The sequence below is a fragment of the Oncorhynchus mykiss genome, chromosome 4 (assembly GCF_057628025.1).
Source record: "Oncorhynchus mykiss isolate SJ-2025 chromosome 4, ASM5762802v1, whole genome shotgun sequence".
NCBI classification, from domain to species: domain Eukaryota; kingdom Metazoa; phylum Chordata; class Actinopteri; order Salmoniformes; family Salmonidae; genus Oncorhynchus; species Oncorhynchus mykiss.
The window spans coordinates 22,854,843-22,868,716 of record NC_143025.1 but is presented as its reverse complement, the minus strand read 5'-3'; the positions used below and the strand labels follow the sequence as shown (position 1 = coordinate 22,868,716).

The window sequence follows — 13,874 nt, the reverse complement described above, 5'->3', positions numbered from 1 at the left end:
TAGTTGTGTTCACCAGTATTTGGACAAAGCTCTCAAAGCTATTTACCTAATGCTGTAACAATTGCTTATAGACATCAAATCAAAGCAAAAACACATTTTATTGGTCGCTTACACATATTTGCTGATCTTTGCAAATTTGCAGGTGCAGCTTTTGTTTCTAGCTCCAACAGTCCATTAAAACCTAGTAATAATAAAACAAATTAAAAAATACACATAATTTAAATATACAGTTGAAGTCGGAAGTTTACATACACCTTAGCCAAATACATTTAAACTCAATTTTCACAATTCCTGACATTTAATCCTAGTAAAATTCCCTGTCTTAGGTCAGTTAGGATCACCATTTTATTTTAAGAATTTGAAATGTGAGAATGATAGTAGAGAGAATGATTTATTTTATCTTTTATTTATTTCATCACATTCCCAATGGGTCAGATGTTTACATACACTCAATTAGTATTTGGTTGCATTGCCTATAAATTGTTTAACTTGGGTCAAATGTTTCAGGTAGCCTTCCACAAGCTTCCCACATGTAGTTGGGTGAATTTTGGCCCATTCCACATGACAGAGCTGGTGTAACTGAGTCGGGTTTGTAGGCCTCCTTGCTCGCACACGCTTTTTCAGTTATGCCCAAAAATGTTCTATAGGATTGAGGTCAAGGCTTTGTGATGGTCACTCCAATACCTTGACTTTGTTGTCCTTAAGCCATTTTGCCACAACTTTGGAAGTATGCTTGGGGTCATTGTCCATGTGGACGACCCATTTGTGACCAAGCTTTAACTTCCTGACTGATGTCTTGAGATGTTGCTTCAATATATCCACAGAATTTTCCTCCTTCATGATGCCATCTATTTTGTGAAGTGCACCAGTCCCTCCTGCAGTAATAGCACCCCCACAACATGATGCTGCCACGCCTGTGCTTCACGGTTGGGATGGTGTTCTTCGGCTTACAAGCCCCCCCCCCCCCTTTTCCTCCAAACATGATGATAGTTATTATGGCCAAACAGTTCTATTTTTGTTTCATCAGACCAGAGGACATTTCTCCAAAAAGTACGATCTTTGTCCCCATGTGCAGTTGCAAACCGTAGTCTGGCTTTTTTATTGCGGTTTTAGAGCAGTGGCTTCTTCCTTGCTGAGCGGCCTTTCAGGTTATGTCAATATAGGACTCGTTTTACTGTGGATATAGATACTTTTGTGCCTGTTTCCTCCAGCATCTTCACAAGGTCCTTTGCTGTTTTTGTTCTGGGATTGATTTGCACTTTTCGCACCAAAGTACATTCATCTCTAGGAGACAGAATGTGTCTCCCTCCTGAGCGGTATGACGGCTGCGTCCCATGGTGTTTATATTTGCGTACTTTTGTTTGTACAGATGAACTTGGTACCTTCAGGCATTTGGAAATTGCTCCCAAGGATGAACCAGATTAACAATTTTTTTTCTGAGGTCTTGGCTGATTACTTTTGATTTTCCCATGATGTCAAGCAAAGGGGCACTGAGTTTGAAGGTAGGCCTTGAAATACATCCACAGGTACACCTCCAATTGATTCAAAGGATGCCTATTAGCCTATCAGAAGCTTCTAAAGCCATGACATAATTTTCTGGAATTTTCCAAGCTGTTTAAAGGCACAGTCAACTTCTGACCCACTGGAATTGTGATACAGTGAATTATAAGTGAAATAATCTGTCTGTAAACAATTGTTGGAAAGATGACTTGTGTCATGCACAAAGTAGACATCCCAACCGACTTGCCAAAACTATAGTTTGTTAACAAGAAATTTGTGGAGTGGTTGAAAACGAGTTTTAATGACTCCAACCTAAGTGTATGTAAACTTCCAACTTCAACTGTATATATTTTTTAAATAAATAAATATCAAAACGACCAATGTCGGAGACCGGGAAAAAAAATGCATATAATGTATAGAAATATACATATAAGGGTGTGTAAATACAGTATGGAGAGTATATGAATAGAAAATATGTGTACAGCAGTAGTGAGATAGGATGAACCATAACTAGAATAGCTGTCACGTTCTGACCATAGAGAGCCCTTACTTTCTATGGTAGAGTAGGTCAGGGCGTGACTAGTTTTCTAGTTATTATTTTCTTTATGGGGTTCTAGTTTAGTTTTTCTATGTTGGTGTTTGGTATGATTCCCAATTAGAGGCAGCTGGCTATCGTCGTTGGGGATCATATTTAAGTAGCATTTTTCCACCTGTGTTTTATGGGATATTGTTTTGAGTTAGTGTATGTTCCACCTCTTAGTTACGGTTCGTTGTTTGTTTCGTTCTTTCTTTGTTGTTTTGTGTATTTCTAATAAATAATATGTGGAAACCATATCACGCTGCAGCATGGTCCGATAATTATTCCAGTGAACGTGACAATAGCTGTTAGTAGATGACAATATAGATGAAAACTATAGACTTAGGCGAGGTAAAACTATAGACTTCCTTAACATTAGAGATCGCGCACCAGCTATTAACAGAGACACACCCCTCCCGTCTTCATCTTCCCCGAGGCTGCCGATCGTTCTTAACGATGCACGGACAAATCAGCAAGATGGATAATATATGTCCTTTTTCAGCCACAACTCTGAGAAACATACAATATTACAGTTATTCGGGTCCCGTTAATAGGATACTCTCGAAAAGGGCTTGTTTTTTTCTCGTTCGCTAATAGAATGGAGGGTAGAGGCCGTTTATTTGTACACCAACCTCATCAGGTTGCCGGCTCTTTTGCCTCTTTTGCGCCGTCGCTTCCTCTTTGAGTCTCGCTAATTAGGGCCTGGTCTGGAGTAAGCAGAACGTCCAGAGTTGCTGACTTGTTGAAGTAGATGGCAGTGCCATCTTTTTGTCTAAACATTGCTCCCAATGTTATGTTTAAGTAGGCCTACTCACTCTAATCAATATTCTTCTTCTTCTTATATATTTCTTGCACTCGCACACACAAGTACTGTTAAAGCTTCAGATATTGTACATTTGTGTTCTCCCATTTTTTTGATTGGAGGTTTGACTACAGTGCATTCGGAAAGTATTCGGACCCCTTGACTTTTTCCACATTTTGTTACAGCCTTATTCTAAAATGGATTACATTGTGCCACGTGTGCTCCCTCTCCGGCCTCTAGGTCACCAGGATGCTCGTTATAGTGCATACCTCTCACCATCGTTACGCACACCTGCGAGTCATCAGACTCACCTGGACTCCATCACTTCCCTGATTATCTTCACTATATATGTCACTCCCTTTGGTTCCTTCCCCAGGCGTTATTGTTTCTGTTTCAGTTTCTTGTAAGTGTGTTGTTTGTGTTTCTTGTTTTGTATTATGTTTCTTTTATTAAATGTACTCACTCCTTGAACTTGTTTCCCGATTTCCAGCGCACGTGTTAAACGTTGTTATTTTCCCTCATCAATCTACACACAACACCCCATAATGACAAAGTAAAAAAAAACTTTTTAGAAATGTTACCAAATTTATAAAAAAAACTACTGAAATATTACATTTACATAAGTGTTCAGAGCCTTTACTCTGTACTTTGTTGAAGAACCTTTGGCAGAGATTACAGCCTCGAGACTTCTTGGGTATGACACTATCTTCTCTGCCGATCCTCTCAAGCTCTGTCAGGTTGGTTGGGGGCTGTTTCTGCTGGGTTCAAGTCTGGGCTCTGGCTGGGCCACTCAAGGACATTCAGAGACTTGCCCCAAAGCCACTCCTGCGTTGTCTTGGTTGTGTGATTAGGGTTGTTGTCCTGTTGGAAGGTAAACCTTCACCCTAGTCTGAGGTCCTGAGCAACCTGGAGCAGGTTTTCATCAAGGATCTCTCTGTACTTTGCTCTGTTCATCTATTCCTCGACCCTGACTAGTCTCCCAGTCCCTGCCACTGAAAAACATTCCCACAGCATGATGATGCCACCACCATGCTCCATCGTAGGGATGGTGCCAGGTTTCCTTCAGATGTGACGCTTGGCATTCATCAGACCAGAGAATCTTGTTTTTCATAGTCTGAGAGTCCTTTAGCTGCCTTTTGGCAAACTCCAAGCGAGCTGTCATGTGCCTTTTACTGAGTGGCTTCCGTCTGGCCACTTTACAATAAAAGCCTGACTGGTTGAGTGCTGCAGAGATGGTTGTCCTTCTGGAAGGTTCTCCCATTTCCACAGAGGAACTCTGGAGCTCTGTCAGAGTGACCATCGGGTTCTTGGTCACCTCCCTGATTAATGCTCTTCTCCCCCGAGAAGAAAGAGTCTTGGTGGTTCCAAACTTCTTCCATTTCATAATGATGGAGTGGCGCAGGGGTCTAAGGCATTGCATCGCAGTGGTAGCTGTGCCAATTGAGATTCTGGGTTTGAGTTCAGGCTCCGTCGCAGCTGGTCTCCACCGGGAGACCCGTGGGCCGGTGCACAGTTGGCCCAGCGTCATCCAGGTTAGGGGAGGGTTTGGCCGGCAGGGATGTCCTTCTTCCATCGCGCACCTGTGACGGGCTGCTGACACAGTCGCCAGGTGCACAGTGTTACCTCCGACACATTGGTGCGGCTGGCTTCCGGGTTAAGTGGGCATTGTGTTAAGAAGCAGTGCGGCCTGGTTGGTTCGCCTCTCCCGAGTCCGTACGGGAATTGCAGCAATGAGACAAGACTATAACTACCAATTGGATACCACAAAATTGGGGAGAAAATAGGTTAAAACATTTTTTTTTAAGAATGATGGAGGCCACTGTGTTTTTCTGGACCTTCAATGCTTTAGAATTGCTTTGGTACTCTTCCCCAGATCTGTGCTGAGACACAATCCTGTCTCGGAGCTCTACGGACAATTCGTTCAACCTCATAGCTTGGTTTTTGCTTTAAAATGCAATACAAAATACAAAATACAAAATATTTAAGCAAATTATCCCAACCTGAGAACTACAACAGTGGAATGAATGGCTATACTGTTCTGATTAAAATTATTGTGGGAAGTTAGTTGAATCAAGAGGAATTCAGCAATGGTATTGTAAACATTATTTTGGTTTTACATTTTTTAGTGGGCATTAAGGCCACACAAAGGGGATGCAGCCAGGAAATTAAAGGCATTATCAAGTGCCTGTCAAATTGTGAATGAGAGACTGATGAAGTGTGTATAGCCTGTGCAAAAAACAAAGAGCTCATGCCTTTCATGCAACTTTTTTCAAATCACCATTAGAGCCGCATCATGAAGCATCATGAAGCCTTAGAATTTATAAAAAATAATAAGCAAATCTTGTCTGCTAATAATACATGGATTTATTATACTTTAAAAAATATAGTTCCAAAGGTCTGCATCAGTGGCTTGTAGGAAGCCAGGAGATGCTAAATGTGTTTATGTTAATTAACTGTCAATTACCGTGAGACCGGCAGCTTTTTGCTTGACAATCACCGGCTGACAACATTTCATGACCGCCACAGCCATAATCTCATCCCATTCAGTTTATATTCATTATACAGATAGGCACGCTTTATCTTGTCAGAGCATGTTGTTTGTTTACACTTAAATAGGTCTGTGCAGAAACACCTGTGCGTAAAAGGGTCCGTGCGGTGAAGAAATGGAGATGTAAATAACAGATGAAAAACTATACAGAATTATACAGATGAAGGATCTTAATTTGTGCCAGTTTGCTACAGCAAGAAAATAATCCTGCAGCAACAGGAAATGTGACTTATTATGTGGATTATAAATAACGGAAAAAATAATGTAGGGATTGATACATTTTACTTTACGGCAAATCAAGTCTAAAATGTTTAATTGTAAATGACTAACTTTAGAAGTCTTTTTAAACCTTAAATACACTGCAAGTTTTGTCACGGCTTCCGCCGAGGTCGGTCCCTCTCCTTGTTCGGGCTGCGTTCGGCGGGAGACGTCACCGGTCTTCTAGCCATCGCCAATCCACCTTTCATTTTCCATTTGTTTTGTCTTGTTTTCCCGCACACCTGGTTTGCATTCCCTCATTACTCGTCTTGCATATAACCCTCTGTTTCACCCTCATGTCTGTGTGTGGAATTGTTATATGTAAATGTATGTGTACTCCAGGCTGTCTTGCGCGGAGTTATTTTAACCCGTGTGTGTTTAGTTTTCTGAGTACCGTGTTTTGTTCGCCTCAATAAAGTGCTCCGTTTGCTACCCATTTCTGCTCTACTGCACCTGACTTCCCTGCAGCCAGTTACGCACTCCTTTACAAGTTTGCATTTCCTGCTGTTCAGGACCATTCCCATCAACAAAAGAGTGATCAAATTAAGATCCTACTTGTTTCATTTGTGCCAACATTTCACCCTCACAACAAATACAAAGTAAACTTAAACTGGAAAATTTAGATTTATCAGCATTTTACCATTTAAGGTACTTGGTTAAATATGGATCTGTCAGAGTTCTACCTCTTTCCACATGTATTCTACAATACAAAATAAAATAATAATGGTACTTTTCAAAGTTAAGGACAATCAGAAGAGTTAACTTGGAACCATCTATTATGTGGCCTACTGTATGTGAGAGATCAAGGGCTTGGTTCTCAATTGAATGGGGCTCATGCTGACAAAATTGCTTTGAACCAATAGGCGACTCAGGTTTAATAGACAATTAAGTGAATCCACACACAATCAAATTAGAGGATTTACTAAGGCGCTGAGAAAAAGAGGACAAAGAGAACCAGCTCACCAGTGGTGGTCGGTGCCGTTTAAGACGAGTAAGGACGATTATTTATGACCATGGCTTTATTTCTATTACAGCATATTGGATGATCGTTATTCCTATTCCTTTCACCCAGCTCAATATAACATTGATAAGTTTAGGCTACTAGATGATATAAAAATGTTCCCTATACCCATCATGAGGTTGCTACAACCTAGCCTATGAATGAAAGTTTGCAGGTGCACAGGTCAAGAGGTGCACAGGTCGAGAGAAATTTGAGTAATCAAGGTGACAGACATTGACACGTTCAATACCGCCTTGCACATTCTTGTATAAACACATAAGCGGTCTGTGAGCAGGGAAAAAAACTTTCCAAGCCAAATCTTCATATCATACCCGCTCCACACAGCCTACCCAAAATTAATTAGTTAAAAACTGATCAACTATCGTCTTTCTTTCTCTTTGAGTCAACTACTCACCACATTTTATGCTCTGCAGTGTTAGCCAGCTGTAGCTTATGCTTTCAGCACTAGATTCATTCTTTGAGTCTTTGATTGGGTGGACAACATGTCAGTTCATGCTGCAAAATTTGCAAATTTACTGGAAACCTGGTGTTATACGGTCCAAATTGCTTTGTGGTTTGAGGAGAACACTTACATTTTGTGAAGGTGGAGATGAGTGGCCGAGACGCCGTCGGAAAAGGCGGAGATGAGTGGCCAAGTCTGAGGCGCACGTGGACAACAGTGGATGCATCAATTCTGGCTACAAGTTTAAGCCTAAAGACAATCGCATAATGTCATTACAATACATGTAGGTGTTTTGTAGCAGATGTCTTTTTCCACTCATCAAATTGCGGGTGCACAGTCCACTGTTAGGGTTTGGATGCTGAAATGAATTTGTTAGCGGACGAATGTGCATGGGTAAATGATTGTTTGACAATCATTAAAATGCATAGCCGGCATGACCATAAGGCTAGGGGAAGCTAAGCTTTCCCAAAAGTAAATTGAATTAAATTGCCAAATTATATAGCTTAATTAGCTTACTCCTGTCTATACAGAAATAGCCTACATAAAATCATTTAAAATAGGCTACTACACCAGAAAGCATGATTTGGTCACAGATGATCATTAGCTTCATTCAAAAAATCTGTGTATTGTTTTAGTTGCAAACACCAAATATATGTTGTGACTTCAGTGAAAAGCAGAGACACACAGCCAGGCACATCACTATATTTAAAAATACAATCAGGGAAAAACTGTTTGGAAAGCTAATGGCTATTGCTGTAAAGAGATGACAATGAAAAGACTCCAATCTGTCATTTAGTTATCAAAATTCTTAACTTAATTGAGTGAACAGTAGCCTATCTTATTGGCACCAGTGGAGAACATCGGCCATATCCCCAGTTTGTGTGCATATTCACTGTCATTGGGTCATTGCCACTTTGGTTTGTTTTTGGACAATCATTTCCTCCTCTAGGTTAGATGGACGTCATATTGTATTTGTGTCTCCCCTTTTCGTTGGCCATTTATATGGATCAGACAACATCGTTTTTATTGATAGGTTTGTCAGTGTCATCAGAGTAGGCTACCCTGTAACTGTATACAAAAACATTGTATAACATGTTTTTGTGCGTGCACTTGAGTGTCCTGTGCTAGTAAGAAATGAAATCTACTTTCACCCCTGATTATATGACGCTCTACCTGCACACGGTCCAAATATTTTCACGCCACATGTGCAGAATCTATTTAAATAGCAAACAGTTAAATAGGTCACACTTTATCTGTATAGTCTTCAAATCAAATCAAATCAAATTTTATTTGTCACATACACATGGTTAGCAGATGTTAATGCGAGTGTAGCGAAATGCTTGTGCTTCTAGTTCCGACAATGCAGTAATAACAAGTAATCTAACTAACAATTCCAAAACTACTGTCTTGTACACAGTGTAAGGGGATAAAGAATATGTACATAAGGATATATGAATGAGTGATGGTACAGAGCAGCATAGGCAAGATACAGTAGATGGTATCGAGTACAGTATGTACAAATGAGATGAGTATGTAAACAAAGTGGCATAGTTTAAAGTGGCTAGTGATACATGTATTACATAAGGATACAGTCGATGATATAGAGTACAGTATATACGTATGCATTTGAGATGAATAATGTAGGGTAAGTAACATTATATAAGGTAGCATTGTTTAAAGTGGCTAGTGATATATTTACATCATTTCCCATCAATTCCCATTATTAAAGTGGCTGGAGTTGAGTCAGTGTCAGTGTGTTGGCAGCAGCCACTCAGTGTTAGTGGTGGCTGTTTAACAGTCTGATGGCCTTGAGATAGAAGCTGTTTTTCAGTCTCTCGGTCCCAGCTTTGATGCACCTGTACTGACCTCGCCTTCTGGATGATAGCGGGGTGAACAGGCAGTGGCTCGGGTGGTTGATGTCCTTGATGATCTTTATGGCCTTCCTGTGACATCGGGTGGTGTAGGTGTCCTGGAGGGCAGGTAGTTTGCCCCCGGTGATGCGTTGTGCAGACCTCACTACCCTCTGGAGAGCCTTACGGTTGAGGGCGGTGCAGTTGCCATACCAGGCGGTGATACAGCCCGCCAGGATGCTCTCGATTGTGCATCTGTAGAAGTTTGTGAGTGCTTTTGGTGACAAGCCAAATTTCTTCAGCCTCCTGAGGTTGAAGAGGCGCTGCTGCGCCTTCTTCACGATGCTGTCTGTGTGAGTGGACCAATTCAGTTTGTCTGTGATGTGTATGCCGAGGAACTTAAAACTTGCTACCCTCTCCACTACTGTTCCATCGATGTGGATAGGGGGGTGTTCCCTCTGCTGTTTCCTGAAGTCCACAATCATCTCCTTAGTTTTGTTGACGTTGAGTGTGAGGTTATTTTCCTGACACCACACTCCGAGGGCCCTCACCTCCTCCCTGTAGGCCGTCTCGTCGTTGTTGGTAATCAAGCCTACCACTGTTGTGTCGTCCGCAAACTTGATGATTGAGTTGGAGGCGTGCGTGGCCACGCAGTCGTGGGTGAACAGGGAGTACAGGAGAGGGCTCAGAACGCACCCTTGTGGGGCCCCAGTGTTGAGGATCAGCGGGGAGGAGATGTTGTTGCCTACCCTCACCACCTGGGGGTGGCCCGTCAGGAAGTCCAGTACCCAGTTGCACAGGGCGGGGTCGAGACCCAGGGTCTTGAGCTTGATGACGAGCTTGGAGGGTACTATGGTGTTGAATGCCGAGCTGTAGTCGATGAACAGCATTCTCACATAGGTATTCCTCTTGTCCAGATGGGTTAGGGCAGTGTGCAGTGGGGTTGAGATTGCATCGTCTGTGGACCTATTTGGGCGGTAAGCAAATTGGAGTGGGTCTAGGGTGTCAGGTAGGGTGGAGGTGATATGGTCCTTGACTAGTCTCTCAAAGCACTTCATGATGACGGAAGTGAGTGCTACGGGGCGGTAGTCGTTTAGCTCAGTTACCTTAGCTTTCTTGGGAACAGGAACAATGGTGGCCCTCTTGAAGCATGTGGGAACAGCAGACTGGTATAGGGATTGATTGAATATGTCCGTAAACACACCGGCCAGCTGGTCTGCGCATGCTCTGAGGGCGCGGCTGGGGATGCCGTCTGGGCCTGCAGCCTTGCGAGGGTTAACACGTTTAAATGTCTTACTCACCTCGGCTGCAGTGAAGGAGAGACCGCATGTTTTCGTTGCAGGCCGTGTCAGTGGCACTGTATTGTCCTCAAAGCGGGCAAAAAAGTTATTTAGTCTGCCTGGGAGCAAGACATCCTGGTCCGTGACTGGGCTGGATTTCTTCCTGTAGTCCGTGATTGACTGTAGACCCTGCCACATGCCTCATGTGTCACATGTGTCTGAGCCGTTGAATTGAGATTCTACTTTGTCTCTGTACTGGCGCTTAGCTTGTTTGATAGCCTTGCGGAGGGAATAGCTGCACTGTTTGTATTCGGTCATGTTACCAGACACCTTGCCCTGATTAAAAGCAGTGGTTCGCGCTTTCAGTTTCACACGAATGCTGCCATCAATCCACAGTTTCTGGTTAGGGAATGTTTTAATCGTTGCTATGGGAACGACATCTTCAACGCACGTTCTAATGAACTCGCACACCGAATCAGCGTATTCGTCAATGTTGTTATCTGACGCAATACGAAACATCTCCCAGTCCACGTGATGGAAGCAGTCTTGGAGTGTGGAGTCAGCTTGGTCGGACCAGCGTTGGACAGACCTCAGCGTGGGAGCCTCTTGTTTTAGTTTCTGTCTGTAGGCAGGGATCAACAAAATGGAGTCGTGGTCAGCTTTTCCGAAAGGGGGGCGGGGCAGGGCCTTATATGCGTCGCGGAAGTTAGAGTAACAATGATCCAAGGTTATTCCACCCCTGGTTGCGCAATCGATATGCTGATAAAATTTAGGGAGTCTGGTTTTCAGATTAGCCTTGTTAAAATCCCCAGCTACAATGAATGCAGCCTCCGGATAAATGGATTCCAGTTTGCAAAGAGTCAAATAAAGTTCGTTCAGAGCCATCGATGTGTCTGCTTGGGGGGGGATATATACGGCTGTGATTATAATCGAAGAGAATTCTCTTGGTAGATAATGCGGTCTACATTTGATTGTGAGGAATTCTAAATCAGGTGAACAGAAGGATTTGAGTTCCTGTATGTTTCTTTCATCACACCATGTCACGTTGGCCATGAGGCATACGCCCCCGCCCCTCTTCTTACCAGAAAGATGTTTGTTTCTGTCAGCGCGATGCGTGGAGAAACCCGTTGGCTGCACCGCTTCGGATAGAGTCTCTCCAGTGAGCCATGTTTCAGTGAAGCAAAGGACGTTACAGTCTCTGATGTCCCTCTGGAATGCTACCCTTGCTCGGATTTCATCAACCTTGTTGTCAAGAGACTGGACATTGGCAAGAAGAATGCTAGGGAGTGGTGCACGGTGTGCCCGTCTCCGGAGTCTGACCAGAAGACCGCCTCGTTTCCCTCTCTTTCGGAGTCGTTTTTTTGGGTCGCTGCATAGGATCCTCTCTGTTGTCCTGTTTGTAAGGCAGAACACAGGATCCGCGTCGCGAAAAACATATTCTTGGTCGTACTGATGGTGAGTTGACGCTGATCTTATATTCAGTAGTTCTTCTCGACTGTATGTAATGAAACCTAAGATGACCTGGGGTACTAATGTAAGAAATAACACGTAAAAAAACAAAAAACTGCATAGTTTCCTAGGAACGCGAAGCGAGGCGGCCATCTCTGTCGGCGCCGGAAGTCGAATCTACAGATGGTCATACTATTGTATATTTTATTTTATTACTTTTATGGATGGAGGAGAGAAATAATAGATGCATTTCTAAACACTTTCCACAACTGATCTGAGTGCTTAGAAGGTCTATGAAACAGAATGACAGTTTAATGCTGTTAATCCCAATACAGAGCAAGAAGGAGACGGAGAGGAGATGTCAGAGGGAGGACAAAATCGCCATGACATCTTGTTTTTACTCTTGCTCCCTTGACAAACAAGGAAGCCGAATGAAACCAATCATTTTGTGATTCAGGAATACCCGATTAGGAAAAAGGATGTCCTGATATAAAATAGATGGTTTAATTATAACCTGTCATTTGACTGTAAGCACAGGGCTGTTGGCTACATAGGATCGAATGTTCTTGATGGCAATGTACACCGTACTGCTCCAACAGAGAGAGAAGAGGAGTAGTTGAACAGGGCAGTAAGACTCTGGGGAAATTCACCTTTAATTAGTCCGGATACAGAATACATGGCAACAGACTGATCTGTGAAAGGTCAGGGCCGTGTAGGCACTGATTGGCAGAGTGTTATCCAATATCGATCATTTCAGCTGTAAAACGCTGAAACATGTGCATGCTTTAACCCCTGTACCCTGACTACTGGTCTGGTTCAGAACCCACGGTATGTAGAAGAACTCACACTAACTCATCCAAATGTATATAAAACAATACATGTTGAACTGACGTCTCTGCCCAGTTGGTCTGGTGGAGTCACTAGTAGGAGAGTGTGTGGTGGGAGTGAGAGGTTCAGTGGGGTGAGTGTTGTGTGTGTGTGTGTGTGTGGGATGGATGGATGGATGGAATGAGAGCTGTATGCTCACCTCTGCCTGTACTGCAGTGCTGCAGTTTGTCGCTGTATATAGTCTCCTTCATGTACGCTCTCTTCCTGCAGCAAAGAATCAGCAAAAGACAGTCATGTAACTATATTTGACAATATAACTGCACCGTATTAAAGCTAAAATCCTTCATTGAAACAACAACATCCCGCCTCTGATTTGGTAAAAAGCTGATGGGTGGGCCTGGAGAATTGTAACTACTCTTATATTCATACACAGACCTATGGATGCAAAGACCGATATCAAAATGATAGTTTTAACCGTGTTTGTTTACATTTACATGGTTTACAAAGATTGGAGTAAAACAAGCTTCTATTTTGGGTTCTGACGGGACACGACAGTTGAATTAAGCCCATGAGGTATTTATAGGTTATGTTCTTCAAGAGTCACTATTATGAATATATATATATCCAAAATTGGATGTATCAACTACAGATTATATCTTTCTTTAAACATTTAATTCCTGAGAGGCATACAGTAATGGTTGAACATATCCCTTGTAAACACCAGGTATGCACAGTGATTATAGTAGTAGCATCTTCATTTGATCACTTTTGTTACTGAGAATTTTCCTGTGTGGCAGGAAATGCAGAAGAGCTTTTTTGATTTACATGAATTCACTGAAAACCTGCACTAACACATGGTTATATTAACAGTGTTGCACTTTTCATGTAGCCTACTTTTGCACAGTTAATAGCCTAACCACTGATCAAGCAGCATTGTGGACTAATATAAACATTAAAATCCTGTTGTTGCAGGATGATTTTTCTACAACAATACTGGTCAAATCAAGATCCTACATCTGTAAATGCTTGTTACCTGCTGCAGACGATGGAGATGGCCACCAAGGACACCAGGAAGACCACTCCTGCAGCCGCTGAGCCTGCAATCAGAGGCAGCTGCTCCCTTAGCTCTGATTTATACTCATCTGCACACCACACACAGACAGACAGAGAAAGCGAGAGAGAGTTGAGGGTGACATAACAGATAAGGGAGGGGAGAAGAGAAGAGAGGAAAGGAGAGAAGCCTTTACTAGCTCTGTGTGACTGTGGGGAATACACGGACGTGTGGGTTAGTATCTGTGCAGACAGTCTCTCAGAGTTGA

General features: G+C 42.7%; 1 protein-coding gene across 1 annotated transcript in view; it reads right to left on the bottom strand.

Moving 5' to 3' along the window:
• LOC110521537 (ephrin type-B receptor 1) overlaps nt 1-13,874 on the bottom strand; it is a 176,993-nt gene that overhangs the window by 33,594 nt on the left and 129,525 nt on the right. Inside the window, exons 8-9 of the mRNA XM_021599141.3 lie at nt 13,589-13,697; nt 12,755-12,819 (exon numbers count right to left, since the gene is read on the bottom strand). Coding sequence (XP_021454816.1) covers nt 12,755-12,819; nt 13,589-13,697 — 174 coding nt within the window. The remainder of the gene's footprint in view (nt 1-12,754; nt 12,820-13,588; nt 13,698-13,874) is intronic.